General features: G+C 45.1%; 1 protein-coding gene across 2 annotated transcripts in view; it reads right to left on the bottom strand.

Moving 5' to 3' along the window:
* PKP3 (plakophilin 3) overlaps window positions 1-26,940 on the bottom strand; it is a 160,891-nt gene that overhangs the window by 103,194 nt on the left and 30,757 nt on the right. For both annotated transcript variants that reach the window (XM_085644954.1, XM_085644955.1), the window contains exon 2: window positions 8,179-8,371. In XM_085644954.1, the coding sequence (XP_085501080.1) occupies window positions 8,179-8,371 (193 nt within the window). The remainder of the gene's footprint in view (window positions 1-8,178; window positions 8,372-26,940) is intronic.

Below are 26,940 nucleotides of genomic sequence, written 5' to 3' on the forward strand. Positions count from 1 at the left end.
GTGCGGAGTCCCACAGGGTGTGGTGCTTGCGGCAAGGCAATGTGTCGTAATACAGCATTGAGAGAAGAGCACAGCTGAAAGACAGCTTCAGAGCCCCTCTATGTACCACTGACAGGACACTGCTTGGAGGAACCACAGCACTGCTGGAAGCAGCGCCCAATGCAAGTCATTTAGCACTAACAGGGACCTGGAGGCAGGAGGCCTCTGCTGCTGATTACCTGTCTGCCATTACAACATTGTTTAACAGACCTTGGCTCCAGTGCTTGCATTTGACAAGCCCTCAAATGTGGGCGAGGTCAATTGCATCAAAAGTAAATAAACAGTAGTATGGATTGTCTGCTAAACAAAAGACCCAGCTCTGAAAATAAATTACAGATAAGTACCATCAGCTTTTGAATCAAAGACAATTAGCATGAAACAATTCTTGCATCCTTGAGCCAGCTCAGTCCCCACACTGGACACAAATAACATCACATGCAACACAATACGATCTTTCCACTGGAGACCACGAGCAGTGGGCAGAGTCTAACACAATTCGCCCATCAGTTTCCCCTAACATCAGACTCACTATGGTGTGTCTGACGATGATGGTACCGAGGTCCATGTACCATACCTACCATCATACGACGTTTCAGCTTCACACCCAAAATGTTCTCCTGCTGCAATCAATTTTATCTGGTGGACCCTGAACTAAAGATCTACTAAGGGCCATCACTGATGTACAATTTAGGGGCGAGTGTCTGGTTGGTTAGGGTGATTTGATAGTTTGGGTAAAGCCTTTTTCTCTAACCTGGTGACTCTTGTACTACATTTACTCTGTCATGTGTAAGTGGCAAATACGGGCACATGCATTCCGGAAATCATGCCTTCTAGCATGAGATACTTCGGCCATGTTGCCCTAATGCCCCTTTGACGCATCCGTGTGTCTTCAGTAAGTTCCTTGTAGCTTGGTTCCTCTCTGGAGGGTCAAAGGCACAAATGACCATACACAAATTCCCTAGAAGACTTATGTGGGCCTGTTTCCCACGTTATGCCTTCAGAAGATATTCTGCAGTTGGTTTGCCTGCAGGTCAAATCAAAAACCAGCTGTAGATGAAACCAGGTCCATTGTATCAGCTACCGAAAAGCCAACAGATCCAACAAACCTTCCCTTGCCCCATACAAACTGCTGGCACAGTAGTCAAAGAATGCACTGCCTGTGATTGAAAGGGATCGCCGTCCAGCTCCTCAGAACTGAACATGTGCTAGCAGGTCCAGTACTTGTGAAATATTTGATCTCATCCTTGGCCTAAGGGACTTGTGCACCTGAGCTCAGGTCAGGATGTGGAATGGTGTACAAGCTGGAAGGACGTCCTGCCTGAGAGAACAGTCTGCTGCCAGCTGAAAATTGCCTTGAGGACAAGGAGCTATGCCAGCTGGAGAAGAATGTATCAAGTCCTAGTCAGCTTACCGGCTCCGCCTAAAGAGTGTGATTCATGTCTCAGGGGGGTACAGTGGAGACTATTTAGAGGACTGCATGAGCAAGCTACAAAGTGCAGAGCTGCAATTTTGCAATGCGTGACTCAACCTGCTGAGATCCCTCTTCCCCCCCAGTACTGACAAAAGACACTTTTTCCTACCCCAAATAGGTCCACCTAACCTCTGTCACAGCTCACATATGCTTCTGCCCGCTGGGAGTCATACAACCCTTATCAGTATTGTATTGCAGGTCCTACATTGGTAAGTTGCATCAAAAACTGAACAAGAAACTTACTTATCCCCTTCCCTATAGCTTCAAGTTCCTTGGTTACCCAGAGCCCATTCCAAAGCGCTAGGCTGGCCCTCTGAAACAGCCTAATTCTTTTTATCTACAAGCTGCAGTAGCTGAGGAAACACATTTTTGAGTTTCCTTGCTAGCCCTAACCATTACTCATGACAATCAAAAATATCATTGGAACTTGTGTCCAAATTTCAAGGGCAAAGGACCAAGTGTCCCAGCAAGGCCCAAGGACCTTTTCTGAGCAGCTATTCGGCCTATGGTAGCCAGACCTATAAGTACAGAATCCAGTTCAGATAGACAATATGGGCCCGATTCACAGAACTAACTTAAGACAAAATCCTAAACTTACTACCATTTTCGTATTCACAGAAGGCACTTACTCATTTTGGTATTCACAGAAGGCACTTACTCATTTCGGTATTCACAGAAGTTAGGAGTCCTAACTTTAGGACTCCTAAATGCCTTCTGTGAATACCGAAAGTCTTAAAATTAGGATTTTTCTCAGTTTAGTAGTAGTATAGTTAGGACTCCTAACTTTAGGACTCCTAAATGCCTTCTGTGAATACCGAAAGTCTTAAAATTAGGATTTTTCTCAATTTAGTAGTGTAAAGTTAGGACTCCTAACTTTAGAACTCCTAAATGCCTTCTGTGAATACCAAAAGCCTTAAAATTAGGATTTTTCTCAGTTTAGTAGTAGTAAAGTTAGGAGTCCTAACTTTAGGACTCCTAAACTGAGAAAAATACTAATTTTAAGACTTTCGGTATTCACAGAAGGCATTTAGGAGTCCTAAGTTAGGACTCCTAACTTCTGTGAATACCGAAATGAGTAAGTGTCTTCTGTGAATACCAAAATGAGTAAGTGCCTTCTGTGAATATGAAAATGGTAGTAAGTTTAGGATTTTGTCTTAAGTTAGTTCTGTGAATCGGGCCCTATTTGTTTAGATGCAGATGTGGAGCCAACAGGGATTCCTGTGGCTGTAGCGATGGTGTGACTGTAAGTTTAGCTTGGGGCAAGGAATAGTTGCTCGCAACTCTCACCAGTTTTTAGAAACTGGACAGAAACGAGACCTATCAAGAGAACCCTGGGACCCGAATGTGTGTCCTCTGAGAGTTACAACAAAGGGGGCAGAAGGCTCATATATTGTGCCAGCAAGCATGGTTAACAAGACTCTTTACTTTTCAATGGCTCTGGTAGATCTTCAGGCTGGAGAATGAGTAAAGATGGTCAAGACGAATCAGCAAGCATACATCACAGAAAAATGTCTATTGGGGAATGTCCTCAGAGTTTGGGGTTGTGATTGCAACCAAGTGCCTCTTTAATTCCACCTCTCAGCGAGACCTTGCAACATGGAGCATCCTTCACTCCACCTCAAAGGCAAAGCACGAATCCTAGGTCTTCTAAGCGCCAGATCATTTACTTCTTTGAATTAACTGGTTAGAATTACTTGTTGTTAGTAATAGAAAGAGCCAATGGTGGGGTGGCGTCCTGTTAACTGAGCAAGAGAACGTAGAGAAAGGAGGGAAATGGGCAAGGATGAGAGATTCCATGGCTGAAAGGGAAGAAGAGGATGTGAAAGGAGGAAGAAATGGGTAGGGATATATGACGTCCCTTTTAAAGAAAGCTTTTGAAAATACTTTTGAACCAAGTGGTTAGAACCCAATATTCAGTTCACTTCAAATGGCCATTATCCAATAATTTGATTAGAATCTCGCCAAAGGATTCAACTAATCACAACCGTTGTTAACTCCAGCTATTTACCAAACTGCGCAACTTGAGATCGTTTTAACTTAGAATGAGGCCATGCCATCTAGAGCACATAACAGCAGCTCAGTAGGGAAACTTGCAAATCTGGCAGGGGTGTAACGCAGGTTCCTGTGGCGCAAGGGGCCTCAAACTCTATAGGGGGGCCCCAATGCTTCAAGGGAGCCAACTCAGGCAAAGGTCAATGAATATGTTATGTTATGTTGTCGCTATTTATAAAGCGTGGCGATTACCCGAAGGTGTCCTGCCGCTGACCACTAACTCTCTGAGAAATTAAGATAGGAGAACAGGATTAAAGCGTAAAGAGCCAGGTTTTCAATCCTCTCCAAAAAGTGAGGAGGTCCGGGCCTTTCTCAGATTCAATGGAAGATCATTCCAGGCCTTAGCAGCGCACACCGTAAAGCTTCTTCCTCCCAAGAGGATTTTTTAATGGATGGCACTATCACTAACTTGGCTCCACCGGAGCGCAGGGTTCTTCTTGGTATATACCACTGCATTTGCCATTTTAAGAAGTCTGGGCCTATACCATGAAGTGCCTTGTACACGGTGTACAATGCCTTTAAGAGCATCCGTTTCCTAACCGGCAGCCAGTGAAGTTTTTTCATTTCCTTAGAAATGGAGGCATATTTGGGAGTACCAGTAATCAGTCTTGCTGCTGCATTTTGCAGCAGTTGCAATGTATTCAAAAAACGTTCCTGTATATTAAAATACAGGCTGTAGCAGTAATCCAGTCTGGACATGATGAGCGCAGTGACAATAGTCCGCTTGCTATTAGTTGGCAGAAAAGGAAGAACTTTTTAAATCATTCTGATTAAGAAGTGGACTGAAGATGCCACTGTATTGACTTGGTACCCAAAGTTGAGTCTCTCGTCAATTAAGACTCCCAGGTTCTTCACCTTCCTGACGGGGATTGGAAGACTCCCCATATCTTCTGGCCACCACCTGGGGGTCCAGAAATTAGGATCATTGCCAAATAAGATGACCTCGGTCTTTCCAGTATTCAATTTCAGGTAATTTTGTGACATCCAGCTCCCAATTGCTGCCATGCAATCGTGAAACTTGTCTTCTATTCCTGTTGCCTGACCAGGGTGCAGAGCTATGGGAGACTTAAGGGCCCCTCAACACATTCTACGTGGAGGCATAATTTGGTGTTATGCCACTGAAACTAGGGCATTATTAGAAGCCGTCCTTGGGAACCCAGCAGCCTGCTCCTCCTTAACTTGAGCTTGGAAGGGAAGCCTGCACTGTGGCACGTTTCCATCACTGACTCACTAGGTACTCAAGTGACCTCTGACTTTCATCAAGCCCACCTTGTACACAGAGACCATGCAAGCTCCAGAGCACAGGGCCCAGCCGCAAGGTCACACTGGAATCAGGCGTTTCCCCTGGAGGCTGGAAGGGTGGGGGGGGGGGGCGGTTTTGTTAGTGAGGGCCGGTTTTGTAGCAATGCAGCTATTTTAAAAGCACTGCAAAGTTCCTTGTATGTTCAACAGTTTGCGGGCAACAATACAAGTGTCAAGTTAACTCTGGTGATTAATGCACCTGCTGGATAGAGATGAGTTTTGTCTAGTGGCATCTAAAGTAGTGCAAAGGGTTTATATGCCTACCTCAAAGAACATGTACCATGCATATCAAAGAACAATATTTTATGTGCTTAACTCAGTGGGTTACTGCTTTTGTCAAAGAGATCTTTTTGTTACTGTGCAGTTCATAAGTTACACTCGTAATATAGCACAGTGAGCTATGAACTGCCATCAAAGAGCTGCTTGCAAGCTGCATGGTACAGGTTAAAAAGTTATATTTTTTCCCCAGTCTTTAATTATCCTGATGATGCTAAAAAAGGTTTGTTTGGGTATAAATGCATTCTTATTATTAAAGTCTACCCTAACCATTGTGTTATCTTCTGAATCCTGAGCTTGTGCTTCTCCAGACCAAGCACTTTTAAAATATACATGCCAGTATGGATGGCATGTGTATCCTACAGTAGCTTGTAGGCTCCTTTGCCTTATGTACCATTGTCTATACACTGATTTACACATGTATGATTCTTCTTCAGTGTGTGTGTGATGTGAAGTGCTCCAACACCCTACATTGGTATGAGAGGTGCTATAAAACAAATTAAATACATGTGTGAGAGAGAGGCTATGGAGAGATGAGGGACACTGTTGGAGGATGACGGTGAGGGAATCATTGAAGAGCCCCAACAAAGATTGTCCTATCCTGATACACAGATCATTTACTATGCTAATACAATTGGATATTGAAGTAAGCACAAGAGGCACATCCGGTGGATTCCAGGTAGATTTATTTCCATCAGAGAAGACAGCTTATACAACCACACAAGACAGTCCCCAACCGCCAATGAGCTACCACCCATCCTGGAACCTAGAAGCCTAGTAGAGCAATAACACTCTAAACTACAGATATACAGTGATAAATGTGTTGTAGTATGCGCCATTTCTTCCTTCCACCACAAAATCCCCTTTGTAGTGGCCGGACTCACGCGCTATGCACCGTACGGGTCGTGGGGGGGAGGGGGAGGGGTTGAGAGGGGGTCTGACAAAATTTGCCACGGGAGCTTTGGGTTCCCAGCCCGGCCCTGCACAGCAGGCGTCAGCAGCAGCCTGCGTAGGGCGTGCTGTGTGTAGGAAGCTGCAGGAGAAATCGCTACCACACGCTGTGGACTTCGGCTTTCTAGCTACCCAAGCCGGTGCATTCGAGATTAGGGGGTTAATGATTTCTTTGGAGGCCGGAGAAGTACACACTGGTATCAACAGTTCTACAGACGACAGCGTCACTGGCCTGCCCTGCCCTACCCTTCCGGGTAACATCGGGCCGGATTTGGAACCATATGTGCCAGCCTGCGAGACATGGCAGCTTTTCTAACAGAGTGACTGGTCTGTGGCTGACTCTGCCCCGGCCTTCCCCTCGACCCCAGTGAGCAGCTCTACCTCTGTGTCTGGGGCAGGCGTTGCTTTATCTATGGTGAAATGCTGAGCACACACACTGAAAGAGGATATGACACAGCCATGATGTCATCGTTCAAGCAGTCCTTAAGAGGATTGTGGGTCAAGTCGGTGAAGTCATACGAGCAAAGGGGAAAAGCCTTACAATTGGGATGGCCTCGTCGCTGACAGTCATAGATGATGTCACTGCCAACGACGAAGATGACGCAACCAGTGTTCGAGATTGGCAGCATTACTTATCCTCGTTAAATACAGGTTCTAGAACATCTATTCCAGAGTTTTTCACCTTATTACTTCGTACTTTAAAGAGTAAGTATCAGGAAACGCACTCCAAAATGTGTTCCATAGCTGCCTTAATGATCCCTGGTTGATATTTAACTTAAAGACTGAAAAGCTAAGTTGAAAATGAACACAGAAGTTTCTCTATACAGTTTTATTTAAGTATGATGTCTGGCCCTTTGCAGAATATTGAAAAGTAAAAAAATGGGTGGTATTTTTCTCTGGGAACGGCGGCAACAATATCTGCATCAAGCGTGCTTCCCAGAGAGCAGGCCACTGGCCCAGAGGCGCAACAAACAAAAAATGATGGGTCCCCCTGCAGAAAGTAATGGGGGGCCCGTAAGTGTCCCTTATCTCACAAATATGTATAAGCTTTGGGCTGAATGGGACTCGTCTGAAGGGTTGGCGGGCCCGCCCTTAACGGCTGGGTTACTTTGAGTCACAGGGCTGAGGGCTGGCCTGCATTATGACCCTGCAGTGACCAACCGTTCCTCTCCCACTGCAAAAAAAAATCAATGTAAAGCAGCTCAGAGTGTTAGATACCAAAAACAATGGTGTCATCAGGACAAAAGACCCGGCACAAGACAAATATCTCTGGGGAAGGGACATGACAGACGACGGAGCGGTGCCCTGCCCCGCCTCATAGAAGACCCGGCCACGCCTCTGGGGCCATGTTGGATTGGGCTGGCCCTTCCCCCATGTCATTGGGATCACGTCCCTGACCTTTCCTAACAAATAATCTTTCTATCAGGAAATTGCAGTGCAGCATGAACCCAAACAGGCCTTCACGTTTAGAGCTTCGTGGCCTACCTGGCGCTGTGTTGTGTAACACGCCCCTCCCCCCCACATCATGTATCAGGCTGAGTGGACAGCTTGGTCACAATATATAATCATACCGCCCAGACCACCACCACACCCATCATTCATTCTCCCTTACAGATACGCACGTTTATATTGATAACAATAAACTAGGACTGCCCCATCCTCACCCTTTAACTGGATGGTACTAAAAAAATTACTGTACATACAAGTTAGACATTTTTGGATTATTGCATTTTTCTCTCTTTTTTAAATGACTATGCATTGTATATACTCCTCGCCTAACCTGTGAGATATACAAATGCTTCCCTGAGTAAAGCACTGACACATGCCTTGGGATGATGTCCACTCTATGCAAAACAATTGACTGAATACTGCTCTGTCATCCTGTGCATGACACCTGTCATACGTGTGTCCCTATACAATTTAACACAATCACAGTATATTCACTCCAAGCAGCTTGATAGGCAGCCCTCCACCCCGTGTTCTCCTTACCTTCCACCCCACCCCAGTCCCCGTCCCCATTATGAAGCCCCCTCCCCGCCATGGCCCTCCCCGGGCAGTGCTGCCCCCTGCCCCAGGCGTGCACTCACCTGCGTAGGTCTGCGCCGCGCCGTTGGCCCGCGGCGGCCCCTTCTGCAGCATGCGCAGCCGCACCTGCTCCTGCACGCGGGCGCTCTTCAGCTGTTCGCGGTCCCGCTGGTCCAGCTGGTGGTCGGAGGGCAGCGCCAGGGAAGAGGTGTCCATGTTGGGCTGCAGAGCCGACATGAGGAAGGTGCCGCCGTCCTGCATGGTGGAGGTATGAGAGGGTGAGCGCCTAGGCCGTGTGGCCCTCTCTGGAGAGGGCAGTCAGTCCGCGGTGCGCGCTCTACAAGTGTCTCTCACTCAGTCATAACCACCCCGGCTCTAGCCCGGAAGGGAGCGTGGATCTCCGCGCCTCCGCTGGGAGTGTGGCGGTGGTCCTAAGCTCGCAGCTTCCGGGAGTGGCACTGTGTCTATCTCGCCTCACTTCTCCCAGGCGTGAGGCTGGAATCACCCTACCTCCTGTCTTACACTTCTTCCTAGTAGCTGGGCTCCGTGCCAAGCTGGCTCAAGCGGCCCCAAGCGCCGTGCCAAACAGTTCTTCGGTGGTGTGGGGGCAGAGCTGACAACCCTCGGTACCCCTCACGCCTCCCCACAGGCCCTCGACGTGTGTTCAGGCCCCGGGGCGTTGGAGGCAGGCTGGCTGACTATCCAACATACTGGGCGCTCCCCTCCCTAGCAACTGACACCAGGACAGGGCGGGCCAGCCCCTCACACACTGCCACCTTAACAGGTAGCGCCGGCCAGGTTAAGGTGGAATGCTAGTGATGTGGGGACTGAAAGAAAGCGCCATCGGGAGGAGGGGTGAGGGTGGAGCCGTACCTGGGCGGCTTGCAACCTGATCCCTGCATACCTGGGCAGGGCGGGGACAGGGACGGGTGAGTGGGTGGCTACATGGAGACAGGAGATTGCCCCCCCCCCACCCCCGCCCCACACACAAACCAAAAACACCCGTACTCGGCGCTTTCAGTTTATTCTGTACAGGACAGCATGTGATTTTCAGTGTAACATCTTACGTTTCCTTCACATTTCATTGTGGCAATTGGAATTTTACAGTTATTTACGTTACAGTACACAGATGGGATTTCAAAGTGCCCCCCTGTCATGTGTGGCATATTGAACCTTGCGTGACCTTTCAGCCTGTAGCCCTGCGCACTCGCGACTAGACTCCAAATGGGACAATATTTCAAGCTTTATAATACCAACTGATGTGAGCTAAAAAGTCAGGCCGCTCAAAGATCACGCAAGTCGATCATTTCTAATAAACTATTACCGTACTCCGATGCACACCCAACACTGCTTACCTATGCCCATGCGGTCACTCAGAGACATTCTTCATGTACATATATATTAAGAACGTAATGTTTGCATTGATATTTCTATTCAGTGTAAGCGTCATAAAAACAGTGGCTTAAGCACCATGATTAGCATGTTATCTTAAAACCTTTGTGTCGGGCCTACATACAGCTGGTGCATTCCTATATACATTCACTCATATAGATGGCTACATATACCCATAAACACGCTCACAAACTGATTTACTCGTACACTTAATAATGATATAGTCGTTCATGCACTCAAATTCTCTAAAAAAATTCCATACAATCCCACAAACACACTTTTGTATATATATTATATATATATATAATTGGAATGCCTGCATATAGCACTTACTACCCCTAGCGCTTTATGCTGGGCAGCACACTGGATGAAACAGATGAGTTAGAGAAGATTAGGTATTGTTAGGTTGCATAGGTATGACTTCTGGGTGGAGGATGGGAGATTGTGATCTTGTATATGAGCTGTGGGCAATCTGCAGAAATACATTAATAGAGAATGGGGTAAACATGCATGAGTCAGCGTAGGCCGTAGGGTGTGCTCAGAGGAGAGGGACATTTGAAGGAGAAAAGAAGCAAACTATACAGCTTACTCCTGCATACACTGCCATACCTACATTCATATGCACCCCAACACAGCTAATCAGAGCGTTAATCTGCATTTGTTTAAAAACATTTACCCAATCCCAGGGCGCAAGGTGTAACATCTGTACACTGAGGTAAATCACTCTCAAGGGGCCATCTGACCATCAGCAGAGCTGCGTTCCTTTGTAAAGTCACGGACACATACAGTGGCTGATGCCGCAGACATTGTTATTCTCATGTCATATGTGGTCATAAAATGGAATTTGACATTTGCACTGCAGTATCCAATAGATGGATGTATATGTGTTAGCATTGTTGCTCTAAATAACGTAATATTGGGCCTCTTTTATTTTCACTGCCATGAATGGCACCTTCAGCAAGTCCTGTGTTTTTTGGTAACAGCAGTTTACATTCCGCAACGTGTTGACTTTTTTCACAGTCCCCGTTAAAAGTGAGAGCTCAAATAATCAGAATGCAAAATGCGGTTGTTTAGGAATCCAGTACTGGGTGAGGATTTCACCATCTGCCTCTGTGAACACACAGATCCACACACCCATCCGTAGAGGGGCAAGGAAGGATGCCATGCGCCTGGGTGCAAACCAAGGACAAGTGCCTCTATCACTGCTGCTGGGGCGGTAAAACACAACAATTGCCATGGTTCAATGGGACCCTGGGGGCTCTGGGCCCCGGCGACGCACAGTGAAAACGTCCTGTTTGTTAACATCTCACTGCATGCTGGAAATTGTAGGAACATACAAAACTACAAGTACCAGAAGGGGACTGGCGGTTGGGCAGAATGTGTCACACATGGCACGGGAACACCTGGCACTGGCAGCTACGAATATGATTTCTGGGAAAGTGCCGTAAACGAAGGAGCAGAGACCACCATGGTGACACGCACAGTGAATAAATTCTCGAGCCTGTGCCCGGGGCCCAGTCAGGTCTTGTCTTTACCGCCGCCCCCCTTCAAAAGACACAAAAGGCCAGCCCTTCCATAAAAGCGGGAAGCGCATACCAAGCCCGCTTCGCTGACTCCCTGTACACACAAAGAGGGAATGCAGGGTTAGTGGAGAAAAGCCGCCCTCGCTCCCGAGAATCCCCCCCCCCCCCGAAAAACAAGATTTCACAACAGCATGCCACAAAGGAATCTCTCCCTGTTAAAACTGAGCACCAAAGTCGATCATCGAATAAATAAGCATTTGCAATGCAATAGGTCTCGCATTGTAGAAAGTTAGAGCAATTGGTGTTGATAATCTACTCAAGAAATAGACTCCGTCAGGGCACAAGTCCTAAAAAAAGAAGTGGGGGGACTAACATAGGCAGTATGCAAGTGACATCACGTCGCGCGACATCACAACGCATGACGTCACTGCACATGACATCACGTCGCACGTGACATTACATGTGGCATCGCAGGAAGTGATATCATAGGAAGTGGCATCTCAAGCCTTGACTTTAATATGTTGGTGTGATGTAAAGAGCTCTACCACTCTGCTTTGGGATGAGTAGCGCTATGCAAGAAAAAATACTGGTACTTAAATTATTTCAACGCCTCCTCAGGGGTAGTAAGCGCTATATAAATTACATTTAGTATTATGTAAATACTGGGATAGAGCAACGCATCTGACATTCTTTACAGTGCATGCATATCTAGTAAACAGAGCCTGAACAAAGTGAAAATCTGTCTCTTAAGTACTGTGATGTGCTAACCTTTGTTCCCCTCTGCTGCATTTGCTTCTAGGCGTGAGGCTCCTGACTGCTCCCAGCCAGGAGACTCAAACAAAAGCAGTCCTTTGTTATGGGCCCAGCAGGAGGCTAAAATAAGAAAGCCCTGTCCCTGCCTGCAAATTGTTGCTTGTTGCAGATGGAAAGCAGACAACGTCCAGGCGCTGCTGAAAGTGTCTCGGTGCTTGGAAATTACACATGGACGAGTTCAGCACATTATTTAGTGGGGCCAATTTCTTGGCAGGGTGGACGGCGTTCACCCTGTGAAAATAGTGGGTAGACGCTGTCCACCCGCATGTACACCCGACTCGTGCCCTGGACGCCGTACTTTTAGAAGCGTTGCTTGTGCATTGTCAGCTAAAATAAGAGCTGATCTGCCCACCCTTTACTGTGTTGCCGCTGCTTCCTGCCGGGCCAATTTTTATTTTGTTATAGGACTTCAACCTGCAACAATGCGCCTGCGCCGGGTGTGTAATGCACAAGCACATACTAAGGGGACTAATGTTGTATACTGGCCAGTGTGAGTAAATACAAGAAATCAAACCGCCCAAAAAGAAAACAGGGAAGACAGCATTGTGGGTTAATGCTCCTGCTGCTGAGACCTATGAGAAACCTGCTGGTGAATGGTCTGAATTTGTGTCAGGCCCCTATATCACTTTTATTATTTTTCTGAGATTGATGAACTGGACTTTCAGGCTGTTGAATAATACCTGCTACATTTTGCACATATATTGCCTTTTAATTCAGTGCACCTGGACAAGGGCAGCTGGAAAGATAACTCCAGTCTTTGAAAATGTGTTCACAACAGCCCCATCTTGTACTGAGTGAATGTAGCAAGTTATTCCAGCCATCTCCAAGTGGATTTGGGGGCACATATTATAAGTTTGTTGGAGAAAATTGTGTGTTCCGTAAGGGCAGTTTGCCAGACTGGACAGCCCATGCTCCACTCCTAAAAACAGCTCGCTGGCAGTGCTTAGGTGTCTACAGGAAGGTTGTGTGTGTTTGCTTAGGTCTCTTTGTGGGGAGTCGTGCGTGTTTGGATGTTTATAGGGGGTTCGCTTGTGTGTGTTTCTGCATCTGTGAATGCGTGCTACGGGGTCTAGATGGGGAGATTGTGTGTGTGTGTTTGAGTGTTTATTTAGGGAGCGTGTGTATGTGTACTTGAGTTTCTATACAGCGAGTTAATGGTGTTTGAATGCATAGTTCCATGTTCTTTGTGTGAGCGTGTAAGAGTACTAGAGTGAAAAATGTGACTGTAGGTAGATGGGTGCTGGTGTGCGTAACAGGATGTGCCTAAGTGAATAGGTTGCCAGTGGGAGTTTATTGGATGTGTGTTTCCTTCATGTCGGGGGCATGTACGTAAGCGTGTTTGTATGTGTGAAGGCTGCTGTAAATGAGGCAGTGCCTCACAGTGACCACCAACAGACACATTAAGGATGGAGGCACAAAAGCAGCGCACTCAATGAAGGGCATTAAGACATTTAGTCTTGAATGGAGGCCTTCCAGTCAAAACCCCGCAGTGGAAATAAGGTAACACAATATGTAATTACCAAAGTAATCAAAAATACATTCATCACAGGTACGAAGAAGCAGAATACTAATGTAACAGACTAATACAGACGAGCAGCATTTCTTCAGTCAACACTCCAAATACATACCAAGTCCACACTGTGGATAGGTAATGTTTTGTAAATATAATAAAACACCGTTAACTGCACAGCACATGGAGTTCATTTAGTAACTGCATAACTGAGTTATTTTTGATTATTAGCCGCTCGCCTTGCCTGCATGCACGCACCCACCCACCACTTAGTTGCCAGCCGCCCCTGATTGTATTTCGTCTCTTTGAGTTGTTTCTATATTTATTGAGGCGATATGGTTGTGCATACATTGCATTCTGTTGCCACTGTCAGCCTGTTTATGCATTAGAGCCTTCATGGTAGCAGCAGATAACTAAATATTGCACATAAAAATCATTAGTATAATGTGGCTTTCTACCTAGCAGCACTGTTTCCACATGAAGTATTAGGAAACAATACTTAAGATTTCTCCTACTCCTCAAGATAAATTATACCTTGCTAGTCCTCTGCTGCCATGTAAAGCAGATGTAAGTACATATGTGATATTTCTATAATGCGGCTCTAGCCTAAAGGCAAGGAGCACTATACTTGATCAAAGGCAGTCATAAGGTCAATGAGCTCCAGCTAGCTTGTGGACTGTTCTTGTTTTGTGATGTGGTGCTCTTTAAAGAGGTGCGTCTTCAGCTTTTTCCTAAATCAGAGCAGGGTTTTGGGCGGTCCTAATGGATATGGGGATGTTGTTCCAGAACCCAAGTTCATAGATGGAAAATGCTGCTGTTTTGTATTTTTCTTTGTTACACTTCTTAGTCCGCAGTCTGATAGTGTCTTGGCACGTGGGGGTTGCAGAGAGCCACCAGATATGGTGAGCTTGTCTGCAAGATATCCAGGGGTGCTTCTAGTAAATGCTTTGTAAATGCGGCAGTGGGTTTTGAAGATGGTGAGGGTCAGGGCCAGACTGGGAAGCAAAACCGTTCCTGGCAAACGGCTTTGCCGGCACTCAGGAGGGAGGAGAGGGAGGTGCGGCCGAGCTGTTAGTGCTGGTTTCGGCCGATTTTCGCCGCTAACAAAAATGGCTCCCCAGGGGCCCAAAACCGTCCCACCGGGGAGACGCCCAGTGCCGGCTACGGCCAGTCCGGCCCTGGTGAGTGTTGGCAAGGTGAGCCAATGGAGTTGCCTCAGGATGCGGTTAAGTGGTCATATTTCTTCAGGCCCTTAATAATCTAAATTAATGCATACTAGGGGCTGTAGTCTTCATTTTCTACAAATAAACGGAATTGCTGGACTACACTGGTGTGTGAAAGAAAACATCAGAATTCAATAGAACCCAAGCGACATGGAGTTATCTGATAACTACATCCTGCACTGAAGGATCAACCCCACACTTTCTAAAAAGGCTGCTGTTGCACCATTGTTCATAAGTGTTATCAATACCTGCAGACCAATAGCAGACAAGCAGATAATACTAAGATCCTGGAAAAAGCCACTATGCCCCATTTAAAAAAAACTTTTGGTACATCCCAATCTGCTCCCATTCACAAGCTAAGGGACTGAAATTTTGCTTTTCAGATATTTGCTTAATGGCCATGGGTCTGTCAGTGAGCCAGACATATGGTGGCATCTACATGGATACTGGGATGTCTTCCCATATCCTGCAACAACAAGCCCAGTTGCTTAGTTTCTTCTGTCTTGTATTGATTCATGTACAGCCAGATGGTGACCACACAGTGCCAGCTGAACTGGCTTGCCCAAGAAACAGGAATCACCAACACCTGCTTCCCATGGTTTGCCTACTTCTTGTCTCAATACTCAGAGAAAATGAAACTGTCTGACTGCACCCTTTTTGCAGGAAGGTCTCAAGAATCCCATCTGGCATACTGCAAAGCTCCCTCAACAGGACTATTGAACAAAGCCATGATCATTAAGATGCTGTCAATTGTATTTAAGGTCATGATCTTAATTAAATTGAGGATGGGCAAATATTTCTTTAAACTCAATGATAGGCTGAACTGGGAGTGAAAAGCAGCCAACTCCAGAAAATGTTTTAAAATCTACCCCACCTTGTACTGAGTGAATAAATCCAGCTGGCACACAACATCATCATTGTATTTTAGGGCTTTTAGGGTTGGAGTTTGGCTCCTCTTTCTTCTTTTTATTAACAATTCATTTCACGGCTATAGTTTCCAAATACAGTGGTTAAAAGCTGCATACTTTACATGTCACTTCAAAGAGAAGATAGCAACATTTTCAAAGTCTGCAGGATATAGCAGAAAACCCAAGAAACTAAGTTTGTTTGTTTAAAAACACGTGTGTTGTGCAGACCAAGGGCTGGTTGTAGACACTGTTTGGTTGAGGACTCATTCAGGCCTCCCTGTCCAAAAAGGAGTTCAATTTCTTCCAGCCTAGGAGGAATATTCTCCCTTTCGCTATATACCCACTCTACCCCTAATCCAAGGGCACAAAACTTAACTCATGTTCCAAAAATCCATATAAAGCCATACCTTATTAATCCTATTCACTCTCTCATTCATCTTTAAGCCAAACCATAATACCATAATTCAAAGATAAGAGCCTGGGCGTAATCCTGGACGCAGCTCCATTCAACACAGCTAAGAGCCATGGAGTATCCTTGACTCACTCCATGCTTCATAGACCAAAGACTGGGAGTTATCCCAAACTTCCGAATAGGCTTCCAAGCAAAGCACCTGAGAATAAACCTGGATGCCACATCATTCTCCAACACCACGAAACTGGAAGCAATCAGAGAGCCTGAGAGTATTCCTGTAATTCTCACCACTGTCCATAGTGCAGACCTTAGCCTAGTCCTGGACTTCATATCATGCTCCGGATTTCAAGGCCAGGATCACTGACCGCACCAGATTCCCATCAAGTAGCGTGACTGTAGCACCAAGACCTGTTTGTTTTTTTGGTGTGGAAAGTTGATGGTCATGTCAGAGACTGTGCTGACCATTGGTAGAAACAAGCGGTGCAACCATGGGGAAGGACATGTTGAAAGTCCTGGACAAATCATCAATTATCTAAAAGAGATGCTCAGTCCCTATGGACACCAGGACTTCATAGAATGGCAGAGCTCTGCAGGAGGACATTAGTAGAATTATTTTGGTTTATGGAAGAAAATATTCCGACGTTAAACCCAACCGATACATGAACACCGAAAACTCACGAACCAGAGTCTGACAGATCTGTAAAGGACCTCTTCTGAAACTTTTTTCTGCAAAATGAAAGGCTTCCCTACTAGAATTTTAAATTTGAACTTTGCTTCACTAAATGTTTAAGATTTCTATATGTGTGTGGTGCAGGGAAGTTGGAATGGAGTCCTAGGTTAATCAGGCATCATCCACATTACCAGTCGTATTCCCTGAGCACGGGTCGCACATCTGATTTAAAACATTGATCCACACAGGTCGTATAGGTGGAGGAAGTTTGTGAGGAATTGAATACCTTCTGGAGTGCATATTTGAGAGCTTTTGGTGGAGGGGGGAAGATGGGGGCGTAAGAATGCCCTGGCAAAGAAACCCTACCTAGTATCGCTCTCTCCTTGGCAAGGGTCAGTGTTAAATGTTGAAATGCATAAATTGTAAATATGGTGAGGTGTAAAGAAACAGTATTTCCCAAGACCTTATTACGCACAAAGGGGCAATACGAGCTGGAGGCAAGACAGGTATATTTTGCGACCAGGGAGGGTTCCTATGTGCTGCAACAGGTTGGTGCAATTACCGATTTCAAAGGTGTGCTGGTGAGCATTTAATATTAAGGCATTTTTGTTTAATTTCTAAAAAATAATTTAGTCGTATAGATTTAAACATTTTTATTCTGTAACTTATAAACATGTCTGGTGACCAATGGCTTAGCACAAAATGATGGGTCACATCCTTAATAACTATCAATAAAAATAGAAGATTATAACATCTATCCGTCTGCTGATCTGACAAGGGCCCCCTGAGACTCCCGTATCTCACAGTCGCGCACAGACTTGAAACCAAACGAGGACCCCCGACAGGGTGGGGGTGCCCCCTGCACCGGAGATAAGACATGGACTTGTGTGACACCTCTGCTGGTGACTCTGAAGGCACCCAAATATTCTTATCTATAATGAGGACAGGACTGAAACTTAACTACAGGACAGAGAAGCAATCCTCCTGAGATATCTGGGATAAGACGAGGTTTTATAATGCCAAGTGGGCCGGTGGGCGGTTGTCTCTGCGCCTCTGGTTACTTCTCCAGTGGTGCGGTACCATGTCAGATGGTGACTGTGAAAGGCTCCATTCAGAAGCCCAGCATCGCTCTGTGTTGGGGTGGCCACAGCACTGGATGTTCAGACTGGGGTATAAAGGCTACATTTCAGCCTTTGCCTGAGTCACTCCGGCTATCACCATTTGTACCTACCTTCATGTCACAAGCTCGATAGAGGCACACCTATCATACAGCAGGTGCAGTGGCACCGGAGCTCAAGGATTTGAGGGGCACATTTCATCCCAATCGTAGGTGTATTTTTTCTTTTACTAACCCCCTTACTTTACTAACGAGACTTACATTTGGGCTCCTGCCATGTGTGTTAGGCCACTGTAACCCAACTGTGGTGACACCCTAGCTAGCAGTTTATGCTACATCTCTGCAAGTTACTGCGACCTTCATAAACGGAAGCACAAAAGAAGTTAATATTTTTGCCAGATGTTAAAGAACATTCTAAACACCTCTGCAAAAGTGTGGGAATGGGAGAGGCGTATATTCTCTACCACCAGCTCAGCTCGGAAGGGGTGGAGAGAAGGAAGGTGAGAGAGAGCACAGCAGTCTCCGAGAGCGCCTGCTTGAAAGGATGGCTAGAACCCCCCTGGATTTCCTCCAAGAAAAGAGAGAGCCTGCTGGAAAGGGAGGATCCCTGGTGGCTGAGTATCTGTTGATTTCTTCCACGAGGAAGCGGGGGAGCTGAAATCCCAGTTGCCAGGAGCGTCTTGCATCATCCCATCAGAGCCAAGGGCAGTGGGAGGCCCGGCTGCCCGAGACCAGCCTGACAGTACCTGCCAACTGGAACCAGTTGAAGGACCTAGAGGGAAGAGAAATCCCTCATACTTCAGGGAATACTGCACAGTGGAGAGCAAAAAAGTGTAAGCAAGGTAGCTCGGATAGCATATCCCGGAGAGCTTACAAAGCACAGGTGCAAGATTTTCCATTGCGCGTTTTGGATTCTGTCCTGACCCTATGTGGTTCAGGGAATCCAGGATTCGACCTCCATGCTCTAATTGCACAGGAACTCAAGCTGCATCTCAATGACAAAATCCAAAGAGGCAGATCTGTGTCTGGGGTTGCTTATGACCTCTCTAGAATAGATTAGATTGATTTTTAGTTCTCTTCTATCAGTCACCTTTTAGCTGTCTGTATGAGAAAGCCTGTTGTAGACCAAACCAAAAACGCACAGTCGGCTTAGAACCCACTCATTGCTTACCATTGTTTGTCTTTATTGTCACCTTCCTTTGCGTGCTTCTTATTCAATGAATTGCTTTCCTCTTCTTTTGTTTGTCCTTCCCTTGGAACATAGTCTCTTTACCATCCTTTTGAATGACTAACAGATCTTTCCACTGCTCTCAATTAGTAATCCTTTTTAGGATACTACTTTGCATTTTTCATTAAGCTATTCATGAGAGTGCATGTGTTTTCTTACGCACTCTTGTGCCCTTCTTACACCTCTGAGTTTCTTCCCCTTCATCTATGTCTCACCCATTCCTCTTTAGCTTCCCTACCCCTTGCAGGCCTGAAATAAATGTTTTTTAAATTTCTTTTAGAGGGCCCGATAGCTGTCCTCTGCTGTGGGCCACTCACAATTTGAAGAAAGCACTTTCAGGTGCTTCCGTGCCTCCCCCACTTGCCACCAACATCCAAGTACTTTCTTCACCTCTTACTAGCCCCCACCTGCTCCTGCACTAATCGCAAGAGTTAAAAAAATTATTTTCTTTGCATTTTCTTTAAGGGGCAGGTAGCAAGCCAGGCTGCTCCGCTATCTGTAAGCACTTTTGAACAAATAAAATTCTCTTTTTTTATTTACCAATCTAAGTGGCGTCCATTGTCTTAGATCAAGAAGATAAAATGGCACCATATCATTTTGTACCCAGGAGCATGCATGGTGAATTATGTGCGCGTATGCGTCATCAAGCATGGGTGAGCCTACAGAATGATGCGATCAGGTCAAATGTTGCCCCCACCCCCGCCTGATCTTGTCCAATCAGGTTGAAGTTGTTGTCTTGGGCTCCTTGGACTTTTCACCATTTGCGCAATGCGGGGATCACCTTAGTGTGCTATCCATCCGTGACCCTGCTTCTGGGGTCCTTGGGAGGGGACCCCCATTTTCTGTCCACCATTTAACTGTGGAGCTCTCCACCCTGGTTATGGCTCCGGCCACGCTTCACGTGCTGGGCCCCGCACTACTCCTGCTCTTCTGAAATTTCTTCCCAGACAACTTTCACTTTTACTCTTAGTAGCGAATGACATTTCAGGTTAAAAAGAACAAATATCATGAAAATAACTGTGTCCTTGTTGCAGATAGGACAGCAGCACGAGGAGCAGTCCTCTGCCTCTTTTTCAAATGCAATCGAGAAACACAGAGGCACAATGGCAAGTTCTCTCGGCTTGTCTCCTGGAGGTAAGGAACACACACTTCATTTGAGAAGAAGTGACAAGGGCAGGGAGGAGCAGCTAGGGGTTGAAAGTATAGTGGAGTCTGGGGCGAGGGGAAGGTGGGGTAAAGCTCACAACAGGGAAGAGGGAAAGGTCCACCTGGGGGAGGAAAACAATACAAATACAGGAAGGAAAAGACAGATGCAGCCACTAAAACTGGCTTCTTGCAGATTTATCAACAGAGTACAATTCATTTAACCCGAGACGCTGCCCACTGCTGCTTTCTCAAATGGCCTCGAGGTCAGCAGAGACACCAAAACAAGTTCTCTCAGCTAAAGGAATGTCCACTTTGGAGTTTAGAGAGCAGGGCAGGGAGTGAAACCTGAGGTGATGTTACAATTTCACAAAAAAGTGTGCAAACTATGTCGTTATTATCTGTCTTTACTAACTTCTTATCAGCAGAAGAGGAATCCTTTGCTAACCAGTGTCACAACAGAAGAACTATACTGACAACATCACCCTCTTTGCACAGACTCAGTCAACATTGTTACAAGGACAGAGTTGACTAGTAAAACCTCTCCATTCTGTAGACTGCTTACATTGCACTGCAAGATGAAAATGTGGTCCAGATTAAAGTGTCTGACAGATTTGGTAACGTAAACAGTGATACCCTTAAGAGTGAAAGACATGCATTCTTTTACCCTAGCAAGAAGTAGTTGAGAAGAACTCTACAGTAACGTCAATGTGATGGAGTCTCCTTAACTGTTTTATGGTCACTTTTCTTCTTTCTCCTTTCTTACTAACATTCATTACTACACGTATTACTAGGGACTTTTTCAATCTGCCTCGATTTGAAAATCCCGCAATAATATATTCTGGGAAGACGTCAAGTGACCAAAATTCCAAGAGAAGTCATTACATATAGTTTGCCCCCCTGATGACATAACCAGGGGTTGGCTGAACTAGGGGAGTTTAACTCCACGGAATTCAGTTACATAAAATATCGGCGAGGGCAGAATTTGGGACATAGCCCTGCTCACGCTAATCTTGTAGTGCCAGGAGCTTGTTCCGCGTTGTACAGCACAAATGGCACCAAGCAGGCACTGCTTCTTTGTGCAGCTCAAGTAGATTTTCTACTTGAGCTGCAGCTTTCTCAAAGCAAATGACCGTGACCCGCCGCGACCCCTCGTGTTGAGAAATCTCTCCGGGAGGCATTTTAGAGCATGAAAATTGTGCTAGGGGACGCAAATTCCCACTCTTACTCAACTCTGCCACATGGCGTTTGGCACAGTTTTGCCAGAACACCGCGTTACAAGCAGAATGCAGAGTGGGCAAAACTCTGCCAGTGGAGTGGAATATTTTACCCTCCACTAGACATGCCAGTGTTGACTTCCACTCTTAGCTAGAAGTGGTGTAAGGAGTGGATATTACAGAAAGTAAGCAAGGCTTACAGTGCCTGGTTTCGTTTTTTTCCCTGCCATTACATAAAAATCCTCTAAGAAATGCAAAATACAAGGCAGGAGTGCCAAAGGGCAAGCAGCTGCTGCACTTGGTTACCTCTAATTGATGATAGACTGCAAAGCTCAGTAGCCACTTGGCTGTCTCAGTGGATTTTTGACAGTAAGGATCAAGGGGTTTGGCAAGACTGCACCTATAACAAGGCCTTCCTTGTAGCTTCACCTACAAAGCTGGCCCTTCCACACTGGAGGTCCAAAAATAAAACCATTTACCATATATCAAGTGTATTGGAGCCACTAGGAATGGGAGAGTATGAATGGGCCAATTTGCAAAAGCATTTATGCGTACGAGAAGCAGTGATATAGAAGTACTCTTGTAAGGCATACACCCTCTTATTCGTAAAAGTGTTGAGGACACAATCCTTTTTAGGTCGAGCATTAGCGCAGGGCGCATGCGATGCTCTAAGGATACGGCCTCTTGGAGCAGACCAGCACTTTGTGCACGAGTGAACAAGCTCGTGCTCGAAGTCCTGACATTCCATTGGCCTTTGCGTGCGTCTTTGTAAAAAGACAGCACGCAATTGGCCAAAGGTGTCTTTTTGTCCCACCTTTTTGTCCCAATGTTGACGCCCACGGCCTAATGCTTGCGGTTACCCGCACGGGCGGTATTTGTTTTGAATGATCGTGCCCAGACACGGGCGCGATAATTGAAAACAGATGGGCTGCTCGCTGTCGCGCGTGTGCCCTCTTTTATTTCCCTCTCATTTTTTAATGGCGACCTGCACTAGCTACCTGGGTGCAGCATTGAAAATGTGTTGCTGTTAGGGAAGATGAAATGTGAAAATGAGAGACCTTCGGCGGTGATCCCACCACTTACATGCACTTCTGACCCTCGTGGGTTAAAGATTGGTATTTGTCGATATGCTCCAGCTATCAGAGGAGCCCATGGCAACCGATAAGTGGTTAGCTCTGAAAAATAGTAATGTTGTGGCCGAAGACTTGTACTCTGTCGTCTGGGATGTTGGCTGAAGAGGCCAATGGTGTTAACAGTCACTTAAAGACTGACGCGGTTTGTACCAGTACCGATCAGTCGGCTGGCAGCTCAGGGAGTTCAGTGCAGAATGTTCTCCTTAGTATTGTTTAATTGATGAGAATGTCTTTTGTGCTGATCAGTTTGCCGGAGGTTGGCTGAGGCGTGAAACAGCTGATCAACGTTGGCTTGTGAGGTCATGAGCTCTTATCCTCCCTCCCGCCGTGGCGAGATTGGACCAGAGATTCATTTGTGTGCATCAGTTTAATGGGTGATGTGTTATCAGTTGATGGCACATCAAACAATTGTGTTGTACACCATGACCATCAGTTATTGTACTGGAATAAAGAGTGATTTATTCCCTCCTAGGCTGCATGTCACATGAGTGTTAACAGTTCTGATGTTTTAAACATTGGTGGAACTTCCATTCTTGAGCGCGCAATGATCAGCGTATTTAGAAGGGAGGCAGAGTGCTACGCCCTACATTGTTATTCAAGGCTCTGCTCGGTTGACATGCGCTAAGTTGTACTCAAGTGCTCAACGGGCAGTGTCAAGTGTGACTGATCTAGGCCACATGGCAAAACACTTTATGTTGTTCTGTTCGTACAGTTGATCGTCTTGAAAGATAACATTCTCCACCTCCCTGTTGAGCAATTCCGGATGGCCTGCCATTGCAGCATGGCAGTAGCATTGGAACACTGTTTATCATGCAGGGTGTGATTCCCGTGACAGAAGGAACGCGCATCATTCACTGATCGATGGCCCTGGGAGGCGCGTTTGCACAGTATAGCACTGACAGCGGACATACATTCCTTCCATCTTGATATTTGGGTCTGGTAGCAATGTATGCAACACGACACGGCAGAAGACACTCTATCGTTTGCTAAAACGTTTGGGTCTGGTGTGTCTGCAGGATGTCGCTGGTAGAGAGGACTTCATATGATCACCCTGCTGGGCGCATCCGTCAGGCCTCGTCCTGTGCGGTAACTTGCACAGATCAGTCACTCATATTGGACGCATTGACTGCAAAACCTGAGACGTTTATTTTAATAAACATGTTGATTTTGTTGCCTTTTTATTTGAACGCTTTATTATGTTCCTCCAAAATATTAATTGTGGGTTAACTTCCAAAACCTGTCGATATCCGTCCATGTTTCGTCAGAGGCATGAGATTTTTTTTTTTTTTACAAATGTTTTATGAAGTGTGTTATTGTTCTCTCGCCTATTGCCACTTAAATTGAGGTCTGAGTTTACAGCCGGGTCAGGAGAGATTTTAGTAGTACCAAGATGGGACATCAAAACGGGGACATGCTTTTGTGCATTTTGACATATCAATGCAGTTAACTATTTAGCAGATCTGTGTGAAATTCGTCAAGTGCCTGTGAGGTCTGTTGGCTTTAGTGACAAATTGATGCCCTTGTTGAAACTTTTTTGGGAAAAATCATTCAAGAAACTAATTGCAAGTTCTCCCATCAAGAGTGGCAGCAGATTGCACTAATGGGTAGTAAAGCATTGAGAGCGGCCAATTTGAAAAGGATGGCCTTCCTTTCAAGGTGGATGGCATATTATACTCCGGCAGTATTAAACAAGCGCCATGCCGGGGTTGATAATAACTGCTTTCGGTGCCAGGCCTTGGGAGAGGAAGACTGGCTACATATTTGTTTTACATGCCCAAAACTTCAGATTTTCTGGAATAAATATTTTTCTGGAATACATTTTTTTCAGCTATAAGCTATGCAATTGATAAAAATTTCGATCCTGAAACAGAGGTAGCATTGTTTGGGATCTCTAGAGTAAGAGCTGACCTAAATAAAGCAGAAGCAACGTTCGTGGCTATTGGCGCTGTATTAGCACGGTCATTGATTCTACAAAAGTGGAGAACAGAAGAGATCCCTTCCTACTCGGAATGGTTAATTAAAATGTGGAGGACTAGAAGTTATGAAGAAGTATATGCCAAGCGGATTGGGGCAGTAAAAAAATTCACTTTGGTTTGGAGGTTTTTAGATAAGTATTAAGCTATATAGAATTTTAGTATGGTAGTGGCGCAGCACTTTAGCATTAAGCACCTTAGCATTCTGCACTTTATGACAATTTGTATTTTTGCACAATTCATTATTGATTTGATGAAACAGATTAAAATATGGCGGGAAAGAAGGGTGGGATAAAGCAAATGCTTCTCTTACTGTGGAGTGGAGGCCATTAGACAAATTGTTGCACTTTAGCACATAGCACTTAAGCATATTGCACTTTAAGAAAATTTGTATTTTTGCACAATTTATTCTTGATTCGATGGATAGATTAAAATATGATGGGAATGAGGGGTGTGGAAAAGCAGATACTTTCCATATCATGGACTGGAGGTCAGCAGATAAATTGTTATCAATATAAAATTGAAGTCTTATAGAAAGCCCAATAGTGCTGTACACTGCATTTTAGTAGTTTTACACTTTCTTTTAGATTACTTATATGGCATGTACTTTAGGCATTTTTACACAATTTATTGCTGATTTAATGAGAGACCAATAGTGCTGCACACTGCACTTTAGTAGTTTTACACTTTTTTATTTTGTTTTGTTTTTGTGTTATATAAGTCTATATCCTCGATCTTAGATTGGTATGTTTGGATGTGTTGTTCCAGATGCTTACATGTATCAGAAAGAAATTGTAAAATCGTTTAAAAATTGTCTTTCATTTTATCCTGCTCTCCTCTGCTCAATAAAATATTATAAAAAAAAGAAAAAAATTGATGCCCTTGTCCAGCATTCCATAATTTTGATGTGAAAAGCCGTGTCACGTAAATGAAAAACCACAAAGGTAACTCCACAATTAATTCTTAGGTTCGGAAGAGGGATAATTAAGCATAAATATATCACTAAAACTTCACCTCAACCTTAACTTCGTCTGTAGAGAAATCGCTTGGCAACGATCGATACTATGACGCACAAGATGCAAAAATAACTATTTATTTCTGGTAAAAAAATATATTTTTCGCAATTCATAATGAATATACATATTCACATTGCACTATATTTCTTTATCATAAGCTCAACAACTATTAGTCTTGTACATACCCAGCAATCTCTCCTCACCCACTCACTACAACTCAAAGTTCCAAGGAACCAGACACAATCCGATCAGATCAATGCATATTCTGCATCTGTTCAACAATACTGGGTCATTATCAATGGGCTATACAAGGAAACGGTGATCTATTTACTGCCACATCTGTGGTCTTAGTGAGAATATTTTTATGCAAGGAGAAAACGAAGAGAGATGCGACACTGGTTATCTGGCAGTTCTGTAAGATTAGGGTTTAATCATGGGAAGATGTTTTTTGAGTGTGACTGTGTGGGGGGGCTGCCATGATTAGGCTGGTGATGTGATCTATAGGTTTGATTTCGCAATGGGTGGAGACAATAGAGCGTTGGGTTGCAAGGGCATTGGGCAAGGCAGAAAGTTGACTGCTGGCACTGCTGGCATAGCCAATAGGTCTCGCTTTTGGGACCTTATAAGTATTTAGTTTTGCAGCACAATATCCTGGTGCAACAACATCAACTGTTGCATGGCTAAACACTTATAAGGTCCCAAAGGCGAGACCTATTGGCTATGTCAATGCTTGTTAATTGTACTAATTGTTAGTGAATATTCCCTGAATATTCAGATTTTTCAATGTTTTGGGACTAATTCACAAAGCCCCATAAAAGTAAATAAAATAGCACTACAGGAGTACTCTTTTACTCGCTTTTCCATGACTTTGTGAAAAGGCTCCTATGTGTTTACCCAAAGAAGTGTGTGACCCTAAACCATTATCTGCATATATCTGGGTGGGCCTCGGTCCTTAAGAAGGATCCCTTTTTGTTTCTCCCCATGATAATTCAGACTCCAGGCGCTGAATATATTTTCATACTAAAGAAATTGGGAAACATGGTTTGGTGTTTCGTTTTTTGGATGGAGGAATCAGAGGCGATATGAAGAAGCCAACGCCAAGACTGGCAGAGCACAGCAGAGGCACATTATGAAAGTTGTGATGGGCTTGTGACCATATTAGTAGACTGCACTGCACACCTCCTACCTCAGCATTGTCAGCCAACTCCTGTTAGAACAGCAAGGGTTGCGGCAGTCCAGGTCTTACCCTTGCTTATACTTGGTACTATGCTCTGGGGTCCTGTATGCACACATGCAGACCTGGAAGTATCAGTAGCTGCATCCAACGTGAAGCCTTTAATCTGAGAGGTTAAAATCCATTGATCAACAGTCAGCGTTGCCCTAGTGACATAAGCCTAACTCAAGCTGAATACAATAAATATCCTGCCTAGATATTTACATGAATTAAAGAAGATGGCACTTCAATATCTACTGGGCACCCACCTTGATTCAGATAGAATGTATTTCAAAAGAACTCAATATGGGTTGACAAGATATTTTTTTCATA

The sequence above is a fragment of the Triturus cristatus genome, chromosome 3_1 (assembly GCF_964204655.1).
Source record: "Triturus cristatus chromosome 3_1, aTriCri1.1, whole genome shotgun sequence".
In the NCBI taxonomy this organism is placed as follows: Eukaryota; Metazoa; Chordata; class Amphibia; order Caudata; family Salamandridae; genus Triturus; species Triturus cristatus.